This window comes from Rattus norvegicus, chromosome 2, assembly GCF_036323735.1.
Source record: "Rattus norvegicus strain BN/NHsdMcwi chromosome 2, GRCr8, whole genome shotgun sequence".
In the NCBI taxonomy this organism is placed as follows: Eukaryota; Metazoa; Chordata; class Mammalia; order Rodentia; family Muridae; genus Rattus; species Rattus norvegicus.
This window is the reverse complement of record NC_086020.1, coordinates 63,072,232-63,095,176: the sequence shown is the minus strand read 5'-3', so window position 1 is coordinate 63,095,176 and position 22,945 is coordinate 63,072,232. Positions and strand designations below refer to the sequence as shown.

General features: G+C 42.3%; 1 protein-coding gene across 2 annotated transcripts in view; it reads right to left on the bottom strand.

Moving 5' to 3' along the window:
• Golph3 (golgi phosphoprotein 3) overlaps positions 1–22,567 on the bottom strand; it is a 30,482-nt gene extending 7,915 nt beyond the window's left edge. The window contains exons 1-2 of one of the 2 annotated variants that reach the window (NM_023977.2): positions 19,767–20,100; positions 3,663–3,794 (exon numbers count right to left, since the gene is read on the bottom strand). In NM_023977.2, the coding sequence (NP_076467.2) occupies positions 3,663–3,794; positions 19,767–19,991 (357 nt within the window). In that variant the 5' untranslated portion in view covers positions 19,992–20,100. Of the gene's footprint in view, positions 1–3,662; positions 3,795–19,766 lie in introns of both variants that reach the window. The other variant, XM_063282596.1, reaches the window with a different exon arrangement.
• Positions 22,568–22,945: the final 378 nt, after the last annotated feature.

Here is a 22,945-nt window from a genome sequence, read left to right as displayed (position 1 = left end):
AGCTAATTTTCTCAATAAATGTTATTAAGAAAACTTTGACAAATTAAAGCAAAAAGAAAAAAATTAAGAAATAGCTCCCCCCGGGGGGCTGGAGAGATGGCTCAGTGGTTAAGAGCACCAACTGCTCTTCCAGAGGTCATGAGTTCAATTCCCAGCAACCACATGGTGGCTCACAACCATCTGTAAAGAGATCTGATGCCCTCTTCTGGTGTGTCTGAAGACAGCTACAGTGTACTTATATATAATAAATGAATAAATCTAAAAAAAGAAAAAAAGAAGAAATAGCTCCCCCAGAGTTAGGCATGGTAGCGAATACCTTTAGTCCTAGCACTCAGAAGGCAGAGGCAGGCAGATCTACAGTCTGGTCTACAGAGTGAGTTCCAGGACACCTAGGTCTACACATAGAAACCCTGCCTAGAACTAGCTCCCTTGAACTTATGCTCAATAAAAGATATAAAAGGGGAATATAGTTTTAGGAACAACAAAGATTTTTTTATACTGTCATTGCTAGCAGAAGCCTTAATGAAACCATCAACAGGTTTGATTATGTAAAATTACTCAGTCTCTAGCACCAAGAGGATCAGAGATACAGGGGTTGTGGGTGGGGAGGCAAGGACAGATTCTCAAATCTGTAATTAAAACCTTTACTGAGAAAAAGCTCAGCAGTTAGGCATGCTGGCTGCTCTCCCAGGAGTCAGGTTTGTTCCCAGCATGCACTCAGTAGCTCATGATTGCCCTTTTCAGTTTTCACCAATACTGTTTTTAAAAACCCAGGTGTTTTTACAGCACAGCTTAATTTATAAAAGTGGATGATTACTATACTGGGCAGTACAGATTCAGAAACATCATTCAGAACAGTCGCTCCATGGTGATTAGTTAGACCAGGTGTTTTGTTTTGTTTTGTTTTGTTTTGTTTTGTTTTGTTTTGTTTTGTTTTGTTTTTATATACAGCATTCTGCCTGCATATGTGACTGCAGGCCAGAAGAGGGCACCAGATCTCATTACAGATGGTTGTGAGCCACCATGTGGTTGAGCTCACCTCTGGAAGAGCAGTCAGTGCTCTTAACTGCTGAGCCATCTCTCCAGCCCTAGACCAGGTTTTATAGGGGAGAAAAAGATCTTCAGGAAAAATGAATCCTGTGTCTGTGATGTGACCATGTGACCTGCTTTCTTCCCTTCCTCCCTCTCTCCCCTCCCTCCTCTGTGGCCAATATCTAGCCTCATCAACCACCCTCATGCACCATGACTGAACCTAAGTTCTGCTCTAAGCCCTTCTCACGATTCATGTTCTCCATTGTCCCTGCCAGGATTTTAGTCAAGTCTGACCATCTTTCTCTTGTAATAATTGGTCTCTTGACTAGAGGCCTTGAACTTTAATGTTTTAGTAATACTTTCCTTTATTCTTTGATGATTTCATAGCATAGATACACTGTAACTTGTTCATATGCAACCCAAATCCTCCACATTCCCTTCTCCCGACAGTTCTCTCACCTCCATGCCCACACACACACTTAATAACCCACTGTCTCTTAGCAGTGTTGCCTGTGTGAGGCCATCCATCAGAGTGCAGCAGCCAACCAGTGGCCAACCTCCCCCAGCAGCCATCAGTTGCTCCTCAGCTAGGGATGGAGCCTCATGAGACCTCTGCACTCCACACTGGGGTGCTACAGAGCTTCACTTTCTACAGTACGCAGTTGAGTCTTAAGTGCAACACTTATGGTCCCTTCAGTCCTAGCTGCACACTGAGCTCTCCAGGAGCCAAATCTTACTACATTTCATTGTTCTTGCTCAAATAAAAAAAAAAATTCAAACAAGTTCTAGTTCCTTTAAAGATTTCAAGAATATATGTGGCTTCCAAATAAGTATGCTCTGCTTCAATAAATTCTTGCTACCCCAACACAGAAGAAATGGAAACAAGATAAAACAAGACCTCTGAGGAACTGCATTAAATAGATTAAAGAATTTCAAAAAGGCCTCAGGGATTTAACAGAAAACATTAGATTCATAAAACGAGAAATGCTGTGGGAGCTGCAATCTTTTATGAGAGGCTCAAGGTCAGTTATGCAGCAGTGATGTGACACAAGGCAGGCCATAAGGACATATGGACAGAAGCTAAGGAGCAAGAATAAAATAACCAAAACTGAGAGGCCACAGACAGACTCTCCCTTCGAGAAAATATAACACGAGTACATTTCCTAACTGGCCTCCAAAGGAGAAAACCACTAAGGCTGTGGTCATTTGTTAAGATGGCTTTAAAATGAACTGAAGACAGTCAGAAGTAGTAGTGCACGCCTTTAATCCCAGCACTCAGGAGGCAAAGGCAGGAGGATCTCTCAAGCTCCAGTTCAGATGGGACTGCATAAAAAAAAAATCTATCTCAAAAACAAACAAACAAACAAAAAAAACAAACAAACAAACAAAAAAAAAAACCCAAGCCACTGATTGCAATTGTTGGCTTTCAGGAAGAGAACTAAAGAACAAGGAAGGGGCTGGAGAGACGGCTCAGCGGTTAAGAGCACTGAGTTCCAGAGGCCCTGAGTTCAATTCCCAGCAACCACATGGTGGCTCACAACCATCTGTAATGGGATCTGATGTCCTCTTCTGGTGTGTCTGAAGACAGCTATAGTGTTCTCACATACATTAAATAAATCTTTAAAAAAAAAAGAACAAGGAAAACAGCTGCCTTTGGTCTTCTAACTATATGGATTATCTTAATTGAATCAACAATTACTTTTAAAGCTTATTAAGTCATATAGACTATTCTTCCAGCATTATCTACATCACTCAGAGCTACAGTGACTTAATAAGCACACATGGCTAGGAAACAAGTCTCTTCTGACCACAACCCAGCAACTACTATTATTTAGGTCATATTATTTCATGCATTATTTCTTTTCACTAACACATTAATGGCTGGCTGGCTGGCTTTCTTATAAAATGATCACTCTGGTTTTATCAGTCGGACAGTATTCAGAATAGGAAATGAGGGCACGGGCTTGTCATCTTAGAGCTCTGGAGGTGCATGTGGGAGGATCTCTAGATCAAGACCAGCATGTGTCAGCCTTGGTTAAAAAGCAAAGACTGTCTTAAAACAAAAAACAAAAGAACAATAAAACTAAACAATAACAAGATATTTGGTTCTGGCCTAATTTTTAGATTTACAAATATAATACAACTACAGAAGAAAAAATGGTTTTGAAATACCATGCCCAAAGCAAAAAACAGACTGGAAGAGAAACTGTGAACCTCTGAGATTAAGTCTGAAGATAAAAATCCAAAAACTATATCCTGTTCTACCACAAAAGTACCCACCTACACCTTCACCATAGGAAGAGGAATAAAAATCAATTCCAGTCTTCCAAAAAGATTAATGTCCTGAGTAATTCAGTTCCACAGGATTCTTTTAAAAGTCATATCAAGGTTTTCAAACTTACGACTTTTTCAGAAGCAAATAAAACTGGGTATCTCCCTAAAGCACAGTGGTCATCAATCCTAACAGTGAGTAGCATCATGTTGCATATGCAAAAAGACAGAAAAACCAAGAATGCAATCCAATAACGACAATTTTAAACTATTTAAATATTGTAAAGCTATTAGAAATATTCATCATTTAAACAGAAAACAATTCTTGTAAAGAGGGTATTATTCAGAAGTCCTCTTACCTTTCTTGTTAAAAGACTTTTTCTTCTCATTCCACAAGCCTCTAACTGTAACCTTCCTCTCAAAGCTAATTCAATTAACATACAGCCACGTAATCCAGATGATATACAGTCATTCCAAAATGATGTGTAACCCTATTTAAAAAGAACAAAGAAAACAAAACAGCTAATTTACCTTGAGTCAAAAGTAAAAATATCTTTAGCCAAAGCCACATATGTCTTCTTATAACAAAATGCTAAGATGCACTGTTAGCATGTTGTTAATCTGGGGTCTGGGGAAGGGTTGTCTTTTTAACCACATTCTTACACATGGATAAACAACGAAGTATAGAAGTCAGGCTGGGTAGGGTAGTACACACCTATAATTCTAGCACTGGGCATATGGAGTCATTCTAATGGCTCAAGAGTTCAAGGTCAGGGCTGGAGAGATGGCTCAGAGATTAAGAGTACTAACTGCCCCTACATAAAACCAGAGTGCCTAGCATCCACATGGTGGCTCAAAACTGTAACTGCAGTTCCCAGAGATCCAATGCCCTCTTCTGGGCTCCTTGGGCACTAGGCAAACACATAGTTCAGACATACATAGAAACAAAACACACATTTATATACACAAAATAAACTAACAATTTTAAATAAATAAAAATTCAGTCCAGGCATGGTGGCTCATACCTCCAGCCTTCAAGACAGCCAGCCTGTACCACATAGGGAAGGCTTCCTGGAATTCACCCAGGTTAAAGTGAGGAGCCCATATTTAAGAGGACGACTGACCACTAGAGCTCATGGACTTCACTAATGATGCAGGAACTTTAGTGCAACTCCCAAGATACCACTTTTTAAAATTATTTATTTTTATTTTATGTGCATTGGTGTTTTGGCTATATATTTACTATATCTCTCTGTGTGTGGAGTTACAGACAGTTGTGAGCTGCCATAATGGGTGCTGGAAATCAAATCCGGGTCCTATGGAAGAGCAGTCAGTGACTTCTCTCTAGTTCAAAATACCACTTTTAATAAGAGCTTTTGGCAGGAGATCATTTAAAGAAAACTAAAGGGAATAAACAAAACTAGTTTTGTCAGGCATGGTTATTAATTTCAGCACCCAGGAGGCAGAGGCAGGTAAATATCTGTGATAGATACACATGGTCTCTACACAGTGAGATCCAGGATAACCAGAAGCACATAACAAAAAGATCCTGTCTAAAAAAAGGTTTCTTTTGGGGCGACCATATGGTGGCTCATAAACATCTATAATGGGTTCTAATGCCCTCTTCTGATGTGTCTGAAGATAGCTACAGTGTACTTATAAAATTTTTAAAAAAGGTTTCTTTTTCATCAAAAAGGCCGATTTCAATGTGAAATCAAGGAAGTAGACTAGTTTTGAGATTTGCTAAAATGAAGATTGTCAGACTAAGCAATGAGTCAGAGGGAATAAGCAACCAGTCATAAAGGGAATTAAGATCTGGAATAATTAAAGATGTGGGAAGCCTGGGAATTGATTCCACATGAAGTTAAGTTACAGCTCTATGTTTCTCAGGGGCCTGAACACACAAATGTGGTTCCAACTCAAAACACCAAAATGTAGACAAAATATACACTTCATAAAGTAAAATGGGTATGGTTAGCCGTACAAGTCTGAAAATCCACCTGGACAGAGTTTAGCAGTTTATCTTTGATGACAGATAGAAGAGGGATTAAATACAAATGTCTCAACTGTTCTCATGTCATGCGTCAACCAGAGATGTGTGGGCAAAACAAGGTCTTTACTACAGAGTTCAGAGTTATATTTAGTGAAAAACTGAGTAACTCACGTGCAAAATAGATGAGGAAAAAAAGATTTAAAAAAATTTGTGCTGGGGCTGGGGGATTTAGCTCAGTGGTAGAGCACTTGCCTAGCATGGCAAGGCCCTGGGTTCGGTCCTCAGCTCCGAAGGGGGATAAAAAAATTTGTGCCACGGTTTCTGGGACTTATGAGAAACAGACAAGATAGATAAAGCAAAGAGACGCAGCAAGCAACAGAGTAGTCCAGTGTTTTGATAACCTCCTAGTAAAATTCATATCATGAGTTTACAAAAGCATGATCAAGAATTATCAGAGAGGGGTTGGGGATTTAGCTCAGTGGTAGAGCGCTTGCCTAGCAAGAGCAAGGCCCTGGCAAGGCCCTGGGTTCGGTCCCCAGCTCCGAAAAAAAAAAAGAGAGAAAAAAAAAAAAGAATTATCAGAGAAAGTTTTTGTTGTTGAGGTTTTGTTTTTAAGCTGAGGAAAACTGACCCAAAAGAACTGGTGTGTGTGTGTGTGTCTGTGTCTGTGTCTGTGTCTGTGTGTGTGTGTGTGTGTGAGAGAGAGAGAGAGAGAGACAGAGAGAGAGAGACAGAGAGAGAGAGAGAGAACTGACCAGATAACAATGCTACAGGGGATTAAGTATCTTAGAGGCAAAGTAGACCAGGACTGTACCAAGTGACTGCGATCAACGTCGGCCAGCCTGGTTCTCCAGTGAATCCATGGCAGAGTATGGTATAAACAAGTTAGCAGGGAAACTGCTGAGTCAGGAGGTAGAGAAAAACTTGGCCTTGTTTCTCTAAAAGAAATTAGTACAAGAGCCTACTAGAGGACTACATACTCACAGCATTTTTATGTGTATCCCAGCAAAAATCTCTCCTATCTAGCAAAGTCAGCCACTTTTAATAAGGTAGTTAAAATCTATGGGAAAGACTAATAAAAACTGGCAGTACCAAGCAGCTACATTTTTAGTTCAAGAGGTAGAACTAACTAGCTGTGTTTGTATACACAGCTCTGAGAGAATAAAAAATAAATAAATACATAAATAATGCATCCAGGTAGTACCCAACTCTTACTACTCCTGGAAGCAAAACAAAGCAAAAGGCTCAGTGGCTACAGATAGTGTCCTTCACCTCACTCATGGCACGGACGACATCCCCAACCTTCAATCAGAAGACCACCTCAGAACAATCTGAGGCATTATTTCAAAAGTGTGGTTTAACAAGAAAAAAAAAGTCCCTATGTTCTAAAAAAGTTTTATCAGGAAGGACAGACATTCCAAGATAAAGCAGGTTAAGTACTATCCCCAACAAACAAGAATCCAAACATGGCATGGATCAAAAATAGCCCGAACCATTCAACAGAGCATGGCTATACTGTACTGATCAGGTGAAATGCACTCGAGTTCCAGCATATGCAGCTCACTGCACTGTCTAGCTTTAAAAACTGTCTTTAAAAACTACTAATTCCCTGACAGGCAGCAACTTTTCTAACAGAACACCAGCTGCTAGGAATGGGACTACAGCATCTTATGCAGATCAATCTTCTGCTGTTGTGGGTCCTCAGGTTCTTGTCAAAACAAACCGTCAATCTTCAGGGCAGACCTAATAATGTTGTACAAAACTCAAGTGAAATAAACTGTCTTTCTCATTCTATATGCCATTCAGTCAAGGAGTGCAGCAGAAATAACTGTACTGTAACAAATGAGGCAAGGGGACAGATTTCAAAGACATAATCACCCTCGCCATGGCAGTTTCAAGGACAAGACTACATCTAGGAAAACCTCCAACCCAATTGTTCTCAGCAATGACCATCATATGTGTGGATTTCCAACTGCCTGCTTTCTTTCCTCTCATCAAGTGGCTTAACTTGAATGGGAACAGAAGCTCTCAAAAGTGCCAACAAGGACTCGCCATGAGGGTGAAGAGCCACACTACTTACTCCAGATCTTAAGATAAAGGCACTCGAGTTGGCCACTCACAATGAAATACAGTATAAACACATTCTGAAGGTCTAGTCTATTTAGTAAAAAGAATACAACAACCAGATGTTCTAAGACATTTCATGTAGTATACAAATACATACAAAATGGAAAATTGTCCTTGATCTATAATTTACATGAAAGACAAAATATGATAAATGAAATATGACCTGAATTTAAAATAATATGAAAACATAAATGCAGGTTTGTATTGTAAATACTTAATTTTTAGTTTTAATTCATGTATATGAGTTTTCACCTGTAGGTACATGTACACACCATGTGTACCTTGTACCTGATGAGGCCAGAAGAGGGAACTGAATGTCCTGGAAGTAACAATATAGATGGTTGTGAATAACTATGTGGGTGCTGGAAACCTGACCTAGGCCCTCTGCAAAAACAGCAAGGGCTAAATGTCTCTCCAGTCCTACGGCCTCTATTTTTTAGTGTGCATACCCTAATCCCAGCACTCAGGAGGCAGAGCAAGCTGATCTCCATGAGTGCAAGGCCAACCTGGTCTACATAGAAAATTACAGGGGTTGGGGATTTGGCTCAGTGGTAGAGCGCTCGCCTAGGAAGCGCAAGGCCCTGGGTTCGGTCCCCAGCTCCGAAAAAAAAGAAATTTAAAAAAAAAAAAAAAAAAAAAAGAAAATTACAGGCCAGCTGGTCTACACAGTGACAGCCTCTCAATTTTAAACAAGGTGAGATGGGGCCAAAAGAAAAGGAAATTCAAGTCCTTCAACACAGTACTATAGACCTTAAGATATATTACAGAATATCATGCATAGAAAAGTGTATGCACAAAGACACTGATCTTATCACTTATAGTAAAACAAAACATACAAAACCAAACTAAAAATAAATAAAAGTAAACTCAGCATTTGCCAAACTTTTTGACACAACTTACAAAATATTGTAACTTTCTAGAAACCAGGTTTTAAATCAAAATAGAGAAGAGAGGAGGAGAAGAAGGCACAGTGGTTAAGTATTTCTTTTTCAGAGAACTTGAGTTTGGTCCCACTCACAACTGCCTGTAACTCCAGTTCCAAAAGTATCAAATACCTGTAGCCTCCCAAAGGTTCCTGCACTCAATGTATGTAACACGCAGAGACAGACACACACATTCAAAACTAAGAGCCAGGTGTGAGATGCACGCCTTTAATCACAGCATTATGCCAGCAGAGTAGAGTGGCTCCATGGACTCTGAGACCAGCCTAGTCTATATAACAAGTTACAAGTCAGCCAGAGTTACAAAGTGAGACTCTCAAAACATAAGAAGCCTTTCTTCTCTGCTCTAGGAATGGATCTCCTGCCTTGGTCCCTCACCCCCTAAAATGTATGCCTACTCCAGGCTTACCTGCACAGTCTCCTTGGTGTCTGCAGTGGTACTGAACTGACTGATCAGACACTCACAACTTAAGAGCCTCAGCAGTTTGATAGTCCCATGTCCTTTAACCTCACTCATGCCTACCCACAGCTTCCAAACCAGTCAGCGCCATTTCAAAGGCCATCAACACAGCAGCCAAGTTCACTGGGATGGGGGCTGCCAGTCAGGTAGCTGGCTCTGAGGCTGGTTTGGGGAGTCCTCATCTCTGGACTTCATTTCTCAGACACAATAGGTCATCCTTTTGCCTGATGTTAGCCTTGACCATCCTCCTAACCAGGAGAAGCAGCTGTCTCCACTTCCACCTCCCATGGGCCTTCTGTGTCTTCCTTACCCTGCATGTCCTTTTCTTGCTGCACACACCACACCACTCCCACACCTACAAGTCTGGGAAAAGTAGCTGGCTCAAAGTTTGACAAAGAGAAAACAATAAATTTTGTATTAGTAAGGAAAAGGGGTATAAATAAAAACACCTTTTAATGATCCCATTGTAAAGATTATTAGAAAATTGGGAAACTAGCCAGGCAGTAGTGGCACACAGCTTTAATCCCAGCACTAGGGAGGCAGAGACAGGTGGATAGATCTCTGTGAGTTCAAGGCCAGCCTGGTCTACAGATGGAGTTCTAGGACAGCCAGGGCTATAGGGAAAACCAATTCATTTTTATATAAGTATGCATATATATATGTTTTCACATACACTACTTTTTAAAGTAGGTTAGAACAGTATTCGCAGTAATACTGACTGAGTGGCTATCTTCATGTTAGACTTTTCTGCATAGATCTGAGAGAAAAAAGGAAGAAAACAAGACTATTCAAACTTATAAGGTAATAATTAAGATGCTATCAGTAACATGACAAAGACACTAGAAACACTAAAATATTTTCAAATGATATACCTAAGAACCAACTTTCTGTTTCTCAAAGCCAAAACAAACCTCTGCATATAGGCTATCACCACCAAGCCTGACCCTTCTCAATCCTTGGATCTCACCAAACAGCATTTCTTAGGAAGGACCCCACTGTGCCCTGCCCCTAACGTAATTTTCACAGAGTCCTCTAATGTTTTCTTCAGCATAGCTATCACAGTTTTTAATTATACACATGTACATACATCTTTGTGTATTTATGTATCTGTCTCCAAAGCACAACAATTAGCATAAAATAATTATCACAAGCAGAATTTTGAATGAATAAAGGTCAATTATGAACTGTATATCTCCCATTTTTTGTTTAATTGGTTTAATTTCTTCCAGTACTAAGAAAATACAGTGTCACACACACCAGTCAAGAGTCTTTATCATGGAGACACTCTTCCCAGACAAGATTTTGGGGTGTGTGTATCTGTGTATACAGGTACTCAAGAAGACTAGAAGAGGGTACCATATGCCATGGACTGGAGTTACAGGCAATATTGAGCTGGAAACTCAACTCCAGTCCTCTGGAACAGCAGCAAACACCCTTAACTGCCGAGCCATGTTTCCAGTCCTTATTTTATATTTTTTGGTAGCTTATACTTTCCTAAATATACAGACTCCTTGTATTTTGTTTAAAAGGCATATTCCTACTATTCTCGTGCCTTAAACTCAACCCCATCTCTCCCATAATTATAGGGACAGTGAAATCCTAGTAATCATTCATTTTTTAAAATTTATCTTTTGAGGCATCACATGCATATAGTGCAGTTAAATACAGGTCAAAAATAAGTATGTATCTTTTAATCGCCATCCAAGACTGGCAACAAATTTTACAAGTTCTAATAATTTCAGGCCAGTGAGATAGGTGTTTACAAACTTGATGCCCTAAGCCCCACATGGTAGAGAGAACTCATTTTCACAAGTTGCAATGTGACCTGTAAAAAGTATACATAACGTGCCATGTGCATGCACACAGAGCAGTAAACTATAGACATTTTTGGTACTCCCGAGACCAGTGACTTTGCTTTCTAGTTTCTACTACTTTCTACACTCACATCTTCTAAAAGTCCTCTTTAAAGCACTGTCTTTAAAAACTACCACCGCTTCCAGTATCAACCCAGCTTTTTTTTTTTTTTTCTTTTTTTCGGAACTGGGGATCGAACCCAGGGCCTTGCGCTTCCTAGGCAAGCGCTCTACCACTGAGCTAAATCCCCAATCCCTCAACCCAGCTTTTAACTTCCTGTTCACACTCTATCCCATACACAATCTCTATCGTAACTGCTGTGTCGTGTCTAAACGTTTGTTTCATGTCTGTTAAGTAACAGCCTGTACCTCACTATGCACAAATATCTCCCAAGTACAGGAGCACAGAGCACCTGGAGCCTGAAAGTAACAACACTTGAGAGCCTGAAACAGAAGGATCACTTGAATCAAGAAGTCTGGGACCAGCCTGGGCTACAGTCTCAAAATAAGACATAGAAGAAGAGCTAAGGATGCAGTTCCCTGACAGGGACTTGCCTAGCATATTAATGCCCTGGGTTCAATCCCCAACATTGTAAAGATTTTTACAAATATGGAAATGAGGGAGGAAATGTAGGGACTAGGGAAATGGCTCAGTGGGTAACACTGCTTGCTGTGAAAGCACCAGGACTGGAGTTCAATCATCTAGGACCTGCATAAAAGCTAGAGATGGCCACGCGTGCCTGTAACCCTAGCACAATGGATCCTGGGAGCTTGGTTGCCAGCCAGATAATAGGCATATGACCCTCCCCACAACACACACAAATAAAATTACATTAATTTTTTAAATTATTTTAGAGTTTACAATACAATTACATCTTTCCCCCTTTCCTTTTCCTTCCTCCAAGCCATCCCACACACTCCCCCCCTTGCTGTTTCGAATTCATGGTTGTTTTTCATTGTTACTTAAACTATGTATAATTACATATAACATTTTATTTTTTAAAAGGAAAAATATCTTTAAAGGGCTGTAGACCAGTGCTAGAGATTTAACTCAACTGGGATATTTGTCCATCCCAAATGTATTAACATAAACCAAGGACGGTGGACAGTGCCTGCAACCCCAACCTGGCATTACTCTGCACAAGTGGAGGCAGAAGGATCGTCAGTTCCTGGACATCCTCAGCCACACAGAGCTGGAGGCCACCCTAGGGCACCTGAGATCCTGTCTCAACAATAAACAGTGTGTCAAAGCACTTGCCACCCCCAAGACCTGGTAAGTCCAGTTTGAGCTCCAGAAACCACGCACACGGTGGAGGGAGAGCCAACTCACCCAAGTTGTCCTCTGACCTCCACACAGCACCCACACACCCAACACAAATACAGAAGGCATGTTCTAAATAATTTTTAAAGGGTGTAGAATTCTGTCTTAGCCACCTCTGTGAAGATTCTGGCCTTGAAAGCAGTAAAGATTATTCTCTTCCCCTAAAAAAATAAAAACACCAACAAAGAGGAAATAAGATAATCGAAATGTGGGAAGGACTGATTACAAGGGCCAAAAGAGACAAAGCACCTCACAAGCTTTCTGTTGGGGAACAGAAGACATAAGGAAAGAAGACTTCCTGCCTGCCAACTACACCATCACTTTATACAGCACAGCTGCCATGAAGTCACTGATTGGGGACTTGGGGCTTCTGATACCTCCAGAGAGAACCGTATTCCAGAGAGGAGAAGTAATGGAAACAACCAGACTCTGGGCTTACATCTAGGGAAAAGAAACCAAAATACTTGAGGTTTCCAGATTTCCTAGCCCAGATGGTTTGGGATTACAAAAAAGCCGAGGGGGAAGGATACTTTTACACCTGGGGGTGGGGGGAGATACAGAGAGACACAGATTCAGAGACAGTAACAGTCTCAGACAGATAGATAGACAGACAGACACACACACACACACAGAGGGAGAGAGATTCAGTGAAAAGGCACGGGTAAGTAACTGAATGAGTAAATATTCACTAAGGTCTCATGTCCACCAGGATGGTCAGGAGCTAAGGGCAATGGTGGAAGCTGGGATCTGTGGTTGGCTCAAGGTTGGAGTTTGATTCTCCAAACTGAAAGAGGGAGAGTAAAGAGGGTATATAAAGCACCAGCCAACAGCATTTTTTTTAAGCCTAAGTCCTTTTTTAGCACTTAGGTTCTATAACGGGTTATTAGACAGACCACAAATAGAGGTCTGTTTTGACCAGGAAACAATGAAGTCTAAAAATTCAAAAACATTTAGTCTAGTTCTCTCAAGGAGGAGTTAAAAAAGACAAAGCTAGAAGTCAAAACCAGGGGTAGTTCGCGTTGGTTAGTTTGTCAATTTGACACAAACTACAGCCACAACACAGAACCTAAATCGAGAAAAAGTCCCTGTAAGATTATCCTATAAGCAAGCATGTAGGGTATTTTCTTGATTGATGATTGATGTGGAAGGACCCAGGCCGCTATGGGTGAGGCTGTCTCCAGCAGGTGTTCTTACATATCTAAGAAAGCAAACTGAGCAAGCCAGGGGGGAGTATCCCTGTGGCTCTGCTTCAGTTCCTGCCTACATTTTCTATCTTGACTTCCCTTCAAGACAGACTACAACTATAAGCTGAAATAAACCCTTTCCTGTCCAAGTTGCCGTTAGTGGTTATTTTTTGTTTGTTTGTTGAAATCACAGCAATAGAAATATAACCAGGGGGTTGGGGATTTAGCTCAGTGGTAGAGCGCTTGCCTAGCAAGCACAAGGCCCTGGGTTCGGTCCCCAGCTCCGAAAAAAAAAAAAAAAGAAAAAAAAAAAAAGGAAAAAAAAAGAAATATAACCAGGATAATAGTCCCTTGGCTCCTGATCTGAGGCTTCCTCTCTAGTCCCTAGTCTACACCTTCTGTTTCCTCTAAAGTCAGTATCCAATCATACGAAAAATCATCTGGAGAGCGAGTATTCAGAGGAGTATTCACTATGAATACTGAATGTCCCTCAAAAGCTAAAAACCTTAGAAACCTCAGCACCCCAGCAAAGAGACTGACACATGAGTATCATATTTTGATTAAATGAAAACAAATTATCGATTAAATTTGTTTAGTCTCAGAAATTGACGAACCCTACTCAATACATGTAATTTGGTTTTTTTTTTAAATATGGTCCAAAATTATTCAACATTTGTATTTAAGACACTGAAACTAGGGGATTGGGGATGGCTTAGTAGTTAAGGGCATCTGATTTTGCAGAAGACCCAAGTTTAGTTCCTAGTACCAACATGCTGGCTCATTAACCATCCACAAAACTCCAGTTTTAGAGGATCTGAAGCCCGGGATGCCTTGATCTCCAAGGGCACCAGGCATTTACATGCTACATGCATACCCGCAGGTAAAACACTCTTGCACATAAAATAATATAAATCTGAGAGGGGGGGAAGGGAGGGAGGGAGGGAGGGAGGGAGGGGAAAGGAGGAAGGAAAAGAAGGGAAAAGGGGAACTAGGGTAGGACAAGGATGGTGGTTTAGAGAATCCAGCAGGCACAAGGCCCCAAGTTCAGTCCTGACCATGAAAGAATCCCAAGGAGCAATAACCACCCACCAGAAACTGACTGTAAGCTCTTCAATCTCTAGTCTTTCTCAAAAAGCCAGGGGTGGACAAATACAAGTTATCTTCCATGCTCTCTAAAAATCACTACTAAAATTTTAACTAGTAACTTTCTACAAGTCATACTAGTCTCAGTCAAATTCTGTTATAAATAAAATTTCTATCAATAGAGTCTGTTGTTCTTTGAGAAAAGGGCTAAGTTGTGCAGACTGGCCTCTAAGTGCTGAGATCAGAAGTCCCCCTGCCTCAGCCTCTCAAGGGATGCCCCACTGCCCCCTTTCACTGAAAATTTCTAGGGAAGGGATGTAGTTCAGACCATGTAGGCAGGGTTGCAACCCTGGGTACCAACCTCATTGCCACATACACCAAAATGTAGTATGATTTCCACCAAAGAAACCAAAAATGCTTTCTGTGGTAAGAAACCTCTGTCTCTCCACCAGTTTTCACCATCCCGTTATCTCTCCCCTCCTGGAATGTATGATGGACTATTTACATGCTGGATGTCTAAGCGCTCTATACACAAAAAGAAGACGTTTTTTCCAATACCATCCCCAAAATTAGTGTTCATTCTCTTGGAAATAATATTACCTTCAGTAAGTGTATGATTTACTTAGAACATGTACTAAAAGTCATGGGGTACAAGGTGAGATAGCCAATTATAGAAACAAAAAATTTTAATTACATCTATTGACACCAAGTGAACAATTTCTCTAATAAAGTAAGCAAGTAAACCAAATACTTACATATGGATTTGTAGTTTGGCTTAGAGTGCTGCTTATTTAGCAGGTTCAAGGCCTGGGTTAAATCCCCAGCACCATCAAAACACTAAAACTAAGGACAATAATATGATTCTACCATTTTCTATTGCTCTATCTCATGTATGAATGTGTGCATGTGTATACATGTGTGAATGTGGCTGTGCCAATTTGGGCAGTTACAGGACTAACCTCAAAGTTCAGCCCTTGCTTTCTAACATCCAGATTTTGCTACATTTATTTATTTGTTTGTTATCTTACAGTGAACACATTCACACGTACAGACACAGAGACACAGACAGACAGAGACAGACAGACAGAGACAGACACACACACACACACACACACACACACACACACACACACACACACACCCCCACCATTTATTTCATTGTAGGTCAGAGCACAGCTTCCAGGAGTCAGTTCAGCCAAGCCATCTTCAACTGGACCCCTTCCCACCTCTCAAGACAGGCTCTTTTGTTGTTCACTGCTGCACACATCAGGAAAGTAAGCCTGGAAGCTTCCAGGGATTCTCCTGTCTGCAGCACCCATATTGATTTAGGAGCACTGGAATTACAGAAGGGCCTTGACCAGACCCAGCTTATGAGAGTTCTGGCTACCCAAACTGAGATCCTCTTCCAGCACAGCCAGCACTTTACTCCTGTAAATCTAATGCTTACAAAACAAGAAGAGAACTATCCTGTTTTCAAGTCTCTGTGTGTGTGTGTGTGTGTGTGTGTGTGTGTGTGTGTTAGTGCATGCTACATTATAACACTGTAGTGTGCACACAAGGTCACACTGCAATACTGTAGCACACGTACATGAGTGTTAGTGCATGCTACATTGTAACACTGTAGTGTGCACACAAGGTTACATTGCAATACTGTAGCACACTAACAGGTTGCAATCTTTACAACTTATTTTTCATATAGGCTCTAAATTTTATATTTGGCTTAAAGAGATGAAAATTCAAACCCTTCAAAAATATAAAGGGAATATAATTATTAGAAAAGAAATTATAAAATTCAAAACTCTGAAGCTTTTATGAGATTTTTTTTTTTACTTTTAACACATCTTGAGGGGTTGGGGATTTGGCTCAGCGGTAGAGCGCTTGCCTAGCAAGCTCAAGGCCCTGGGTTCGGTCCCCAGCTCCAAAAAAAAAAAAAAAAAAAAGAAAGAAAGAAAAAAAAAAAAAAAACACATCTTGAAATTCTGAAAATGAACTGAATAAACTGTCTTACAGATTTGAGAACAGAACTATTTTACATTAACTTCATATATAGTGGTAATATTTTTACAAAACAGTTATACATCTTGATAAGTACTGTGTTCTACAAGTAATTTCAAAATGAACTCGTCTTTGAGGACAGTGTGAAAACAAGAAAGTCAGTTTCATGGTTTAAACTTCCTAAGTCTGGGGCACACCCACCCTATTATCTCAGTCCTGAGGAGGCAGGGAGGAGAGGAAGGGTCACCAATTCAAGAAGACCTCAAATTCAAGAACCACCAGGCTATACAGTACATCTGAGGCATGCCAAATATCATCTCTTCTCTAAACAAACCCAGCTTAATCACTACACACTTTTTAAGCTTCACTGCAGTAGAGCTCTTAACAACATTAGACATGCACCTTAAAGAGGATGTTACTAAAAGCTATTAAACCTTAGAAAATCAGGTGACTGAAAAAAAAAAGTTAAAAAAAACACACTAGAAAAAAACAGGAAGAAAACTAAAAAAGAAAACCCAGACAAACAAAACAACAACAAAAACATTCAAGAACTCAGTACACACAAGAAGGCTGCTCTGAAAAGGTCTCCAGAATGCCCTTTCAGTCTACTACTCTTTTTCCTGACTGGATAAAACTGTAACACACACACACACACACACACACACACACACACACACAAACACTAGGAGATACTTCAAGAAGCCATCTGGAAGCTGTCAGTAACCCTAGTATTTGAAAGAGAGAGACAGGAGGATCCAGAGAGGATTCACTGCCTGGCCTTCATTAGACCCTATCTAAAAAAAAACAAAAACAACAAAAAAAAAACAAACAAACAAAAAAAAAAAACAAGAAACAAATAAGCAATCCTATTAGGCAGTGGTGGCACATGTCATTTAGTCCCAGCACTTTGTAGGCAGAAGCAGAAGGACCTCTGTGAATTCAAGGCCAGCCTGGTCTACAGAGTTCCAGAACAGCCAGGACTACATGGAGAAGCCCTGAGATTCAAAAATAAATAAGTAAATGGATGAAGGAGGGAGGGAGGGAGGGAGGGAGGGAGGGAGGGAGCGAGCCCAGGCTGGCCTCTTTCTATGTGGGCGAAGATGACCCTGAACTTCTGATATTCTTGCCTTCCAAGTGGAATTATAGGCATGAGCTTCCAAATCCAGTTTGTGCAGGGAAGGGTATCAAATTCAGAACTCCGTCCAAAGCTCTCTATCAACTGAGCTAGATTCCCAGCCCTACAACTTTAGTTCATAACATATTTAACAAACAGGCTTAAGTGACTAGGGAAACAGAGGCAGGAAACCAAGACTTCATCTTAAAAAAAAAAAAAAAAAAAGACAAGGGGGAACTTCCCTCAAAAAGTAGATGATACGTTTATAGAACTGGTCACTAGGGCTGGAGAGATGGCTCAGAGGTTCAGAGCACTGACGGCTCCTGAGTTCAATTCCCAGCAACCACATGGTGGCTCACAACCATCTGTAATGAGATCTGGTGCCCTCTTCTGGTGTGTCTGAAGACAGTGACAGTGTACTTACACATAATAAATAAATAAATCTTTAAAAAAAAAAAAAAGAACAGAACTGGTCACTAGTATATAAGACACTTAATGAAAGAAGAATTACATACAAGAGAATTCTAAAACCAAGATGACAATGCAAACCCCACCCCCGCCACACCACCACTTCTTGGTCATGCCTACATTTTTTAAAAATCAATGCCCACCTCACCCCCAAACCTTGGCCAGGACTTATGAAGTATACTTATTATTTATACAAAATAACCCCAACAGATGGTTCCAGTTACCTGGCATCAAAGAACCTCAACTCTTTGAAAAATACTAGATAAATGTTGTAGCATTAAATTTCAAAAAAAATCTTCAGATTATTTTCATGGGAACCAATCACAGGAAAGTAACTGCTGACAGCTTTATTTTAGAAAGTTAGAGTAAGGACTCTAAAATAAAAGGTACTTACTTTCTCACCAGTTTCTCAATGCGACAATACCAAAACCAATTTTTTGTTCCATTGTAGCTTTACCGAGTTCTATTGCACAGAACCAAAATGCTGACCCAGGAATGTAGCCTTCACTTAGCTTTTCTTGTATTTTGTAAAAATGTCTCATAATCTGTTTTGTTCCAAAGTGGGGAGGGAGGGAAAGATAAATGTCTATTACAAGAAATCTGCTTTCTAAATCTAATACTTCCTAAAGTTGCATTACCATGGCACTAACATCTAGCTTTTCACCCCAAAACAAAAAATGAAACACACATACCACTTACTTTCCTCATTATAACTGTAATTAAACAGGTACTGTGCCCCTTTTACAGTCAGAGGGCCATTCAGCGTTTTCAAGCTGAATGGTATTAAGGCATAAAGAAGCACTTCCCCGTGTAGTATCTAATATCCGGGAATCACGAACAGTCCCTGGAAAAACTCATCTTTCTACCGCTGCTCAGTCTGAGGAACTAGAAAACTGTTTTACAGGGATGAATTGGGTTTTCGGCTTGTTTGTTTGTTTGCCCTCTTTCCTGAATTCTGAAAACATTTAAAAACAAGATCTAATACCTTTCTGTCTGACTCATAAAATGTGTTGTCTAGAGTTTTACCACACTGAAACAAAACAAACTTCCGGGCCAACTCATCGTACGCGATTTATGAAACATCCAAACCTGCAAGTCTGTCTTTAAAAATAATCACCTTTATAGATGATTATAGATTATAGATATTAAAGAGACGGTCACTAGCATATTTTCAACTTCTATGTGTAAAATTCCTAAATATTTGGGGTGCAAGGGACCTTTCCAAACGTCAGAATACAACTTAAGCCTAAATCTTTGCAGCCTTTCATCAAAGCTCAAACTTGGTATTTTTTTCCCAGCACTTCACAAGCCCTCCCTTAAAATGGCAAAACTGAGACAACAGATCTACTAACAGTAATACTAACTCTTCGCTCACTCAAACCAAGTTCATCTAAAAAGTTACTTCCAGGGTTTTACGACAACTTGGTATTGACTTTTTAAAACAATGCTCAGTAAAATAACTTTGCTAATTCTTAACAGCATGCCGCAACTCAAGTTTTACATAAAAAAGAGGCCGAAAGCAAGTAGACCGGTGAACCTCTCCCAGGTCTTACAAGCTGCAAAAACTCAACACTTGAGAGCAGCGGTAGCCCCAGGTCTTTGGATCTCAACAGTCTCGGGTTGGAACTGCAATCATTTGCGGCAGAAAGCGAAAAAGAAAAGCAAAGATTGCCAAGACTTAGGAACTAAGAGTGCTTGTGAACAGAGGAAGGAAAAACCCCAAGCACTCGGTACTGGAGTGGATCTGGAACACACAGGGCCCCGCCGGAGAGGGGCTGACTCCCACATTCCTTGGGACAAGTAGGGCGATCAGGGTCGCGGGGCTCCGCAACCAGGGACAGGTGAGGCCTCGGCCGGCGCCCACCTGGAGCCACCTGGGTCCTGCGCCCCCGCCGCCACCCCGCCCGGCCCGTCGCGCCCGCACCTCTCGGTCCTTGAGGCCCAGCAGGAGCACCTCCTCCATCAGGGTCAGCCGCGTTTCCTTGGAGTCGCCCTTGTCGTCGTCGTCCTGCTCGTCGCGGCGGCTTTGCGCCTCATCCTCGCCGCTGCCGCCGCCGCCGCCCGCCGCCCGCTCCTTGTCGGCAGCGTTCCGCGAGGCCTCGGTGCGCCGCTGCACCAGGCCCGAGCTCCGCTGGGTCAGCGAGGTCATGGCTCCAGCCGAAGAGCCGCGCCAGACCGACAGGGACGCGGGACCGGCCGGCTCTCCCTCACGGTCCCGGCCCCAGGAGCTTCCGTGTTAATTCTCGGAGCTGGGGCGATGTCCGTGGGCTGCGGGTCCGAAGGCAGTCATGAGGAGCCGGGTCTGAGCGAAGCGGGCGCGCCAGGCGTCGATGGGATACACAAGGGAGCCTTCAGCCCGCGGCTGTGGCCCCACACAGCCCAGGAGCCCGAGCGGAGGCGGCGGCGGTGGCACTTCCCAATATGGCGGCGCGCGTTGACGTCACCGGAGGATGTGGCAGCGCCAGCGCGGGGCGGGGCCGGGGTACCGGAAGCGGCGCGAGCGAGGGGAGTGGCTAGCCGCCTCCGGCCCCAGCGGACACTTGAGCTCTTGAGCAAGCCAAACCCTGGGTCTAGAAAAGTGTGGTTGGGATCGGTGGCCTCCGGCTTTCATCCGCCTCACAGTTCATGCTCATGGTTCAGCCTGGCGCCAGCGACCAGCAAGATCTCTCCTGGATCCCAGAAGCCTTGACCAGGCGAGGGCGGACCCCACTGAGCCCTTAGCATCCCCGGGGATCAGTCCTCCGAGGCGCTGAGCCAATGTGGCCCCGGGTCCCCACTACCTACAGGAAGGGCTTGGCTCTCCGCCTGAGGAACTTAACTCTCGGGCTTCAAAAGGTGTTCATGTACTGTGCTCTGGCGTAGAGAGGTTAAACAAATTGACGAACTGCGTTTGTAAAAGTTTGTATTCCCTACCTCTGACGGCGGTTGTAAAGTAGCCTCGGCGAACTGTACAGCTGACCTTAAGATCCTTTTATGGCGACAGTAAACCTCTTGAGTTTCATGCCACGTCTTTGTAGCCCTAAATCTATTTCGATGTAATTACTAGGTTAAATCCTCTTGGCTTGCTTGGCAGTTTGTGCAAATCAAGTTAAAGGAAAAGCTGCCAAACCCGAGAGGGGTTTGGAGAAGAAGAAGGGCGGGACTTGTGAGAAAACATTATCCAAAAACGGTATCGTAGATCCATCCAGTATTATTTAAAATAAACAGTAACCTTAGGCAGTGAGTAAAACAGGTTTAGACAGACTCCCCCGCCCCACCCCCCATAAATACGTTGTCTCAACTCCTAGGTGGACAATAAGTCCCAGTAGGTCCTCCCACCCTCAACCCTTTTTCCTGCAAAAGCATTTTGTCCTCAGCCAGTTTCTTCCAATAACGTCACCTTTTTGTTCCTTCACCTTTCAGGTCATTCTTTGCCAACTGGCTTTAAATGTTCTTTGTAAATTAACTGGTTATTTAACTCATAAGGTTAAATCCAAAAAGTACAAAGCTGTGTATACAGGCTGTGCCTGTTGAGCCAGTTGCTCCTCTCCCGATGGAGATTTTTAAATGGGGTAAAATGTGAAGCTTCGTTGCCGAGGTGGTCAGTGGGTATAGTGCTTGAGGACAAATTAGAAACTGGCATCCGGGAGGCAGAGTCGGATTCCTGGAAGCTGCCTTGCCAGTGAGCCTAGCCAAATGGGCAAGCGCCTAGGCCCCAGTAAGAAACCTTGCCTCAGAAACTGTGAGGGCCCAGTGAAGGGCTCAGTGAGTAAACTGCTTGCTGCGCTCTCGTGAGGAGCAAAGTTCAAATCCCAGAGTTCATGGGCACAAGTACATTTCTATAATAGCAGCCCTAGGGAGCTAAGAAAGACAGATCTTGGAAGCTTGTGAAACAGTTAAAGAGGATACCCGAGGCCAATCTCTGGCCTCTCCAAGTTCATGCACAGGTAAGAGCAACACACATATAACACTAGATAGATTCGATAGATAGATAGATAGACAGACAGGTAGGTAGGTAGCTAGATGCCAGCACAGCACCAGCACCACCCAGCCACAGTTGTTTTAAATGTGAATCCCAATCACCTTCATCTTGAATGTGACTTAAACTTCAAGCGGTAGATCTCTTGATTCCCACTCTCCACCCTACCCCAGCCCCAGACATAACTCTTATGTTCTGGATTTGTCTATTCGTATGCCAGTACATGACTTTCCAATTCAGACTTCATAATAATTTTGCTTCCTTTTTTTTTCTCCTGTGTGTTCCTGGTACTTCTCTACCATGTAGACTCCCCCACCCCCACCCTTTTTTCTGCCCTCACGAGTCTGCTCCCATCTGTCTACATACCCTCTTGCCTGCCTCTCTACCCCTTCCCCAGGTCCCCTCCTCACATTTAAAACAACTGTGGCTGGGTGGTACTGTGCTTGTCTTTAGTCTCAGCATGTGGGAGACAGAAGCAAGACAAACAACAAATTGTGTGATCATTCCTTAGGTGCTACTGTATGTATGTATGTATGTATGTATGTATCTATCTATCTATCTATCTATCATCTGTCTATCTATCTATCTATCTATCTATCTATCTATCTATCTATCACTCCTCTCTCTTCCCTGAATAAAAACCTCTTTTGCACCAGGTCTGTGTGGTGGAATTACTCAGGGGCACACTTTGACATGGGCCTGCCAAAGGTAACCTCCTCACCAATTACATTTCATATCGCACCTCAGTGAGAGAAAAGAAAGAAAAAGGAGAAGGAAGGAAAAAGGAAAGAGGGAAGAAAAAGACGGGGCAAAGAGAGGAAGACTTAAGAAACAAATATTTCTAGGGCGAGCCAGCCCCACCCCTCACTGGCTACAGCATTTGAGAGCAGGCCCAGGAGCTCACCTGGGTAATGGGGTAGAGCTAGCCCTGGTGGTGTGGGCACGGGAGAGCAGGTCCCAGTGGCATGAACTCAAGAGAGCCAGGCCTGATCCTTGACTGCTACTATAGGCAGAAGAGCTGTCCCTACCTCTCGCCTGGACAAAGCAGGTAAGCTGGTTATGGTGGGGCAGGAGAACAGGACGGCTGAGCAGCTCCAGGGCTTTGAGCTGACCAACTCCAACATCTACCGCATCTATGAACTGCT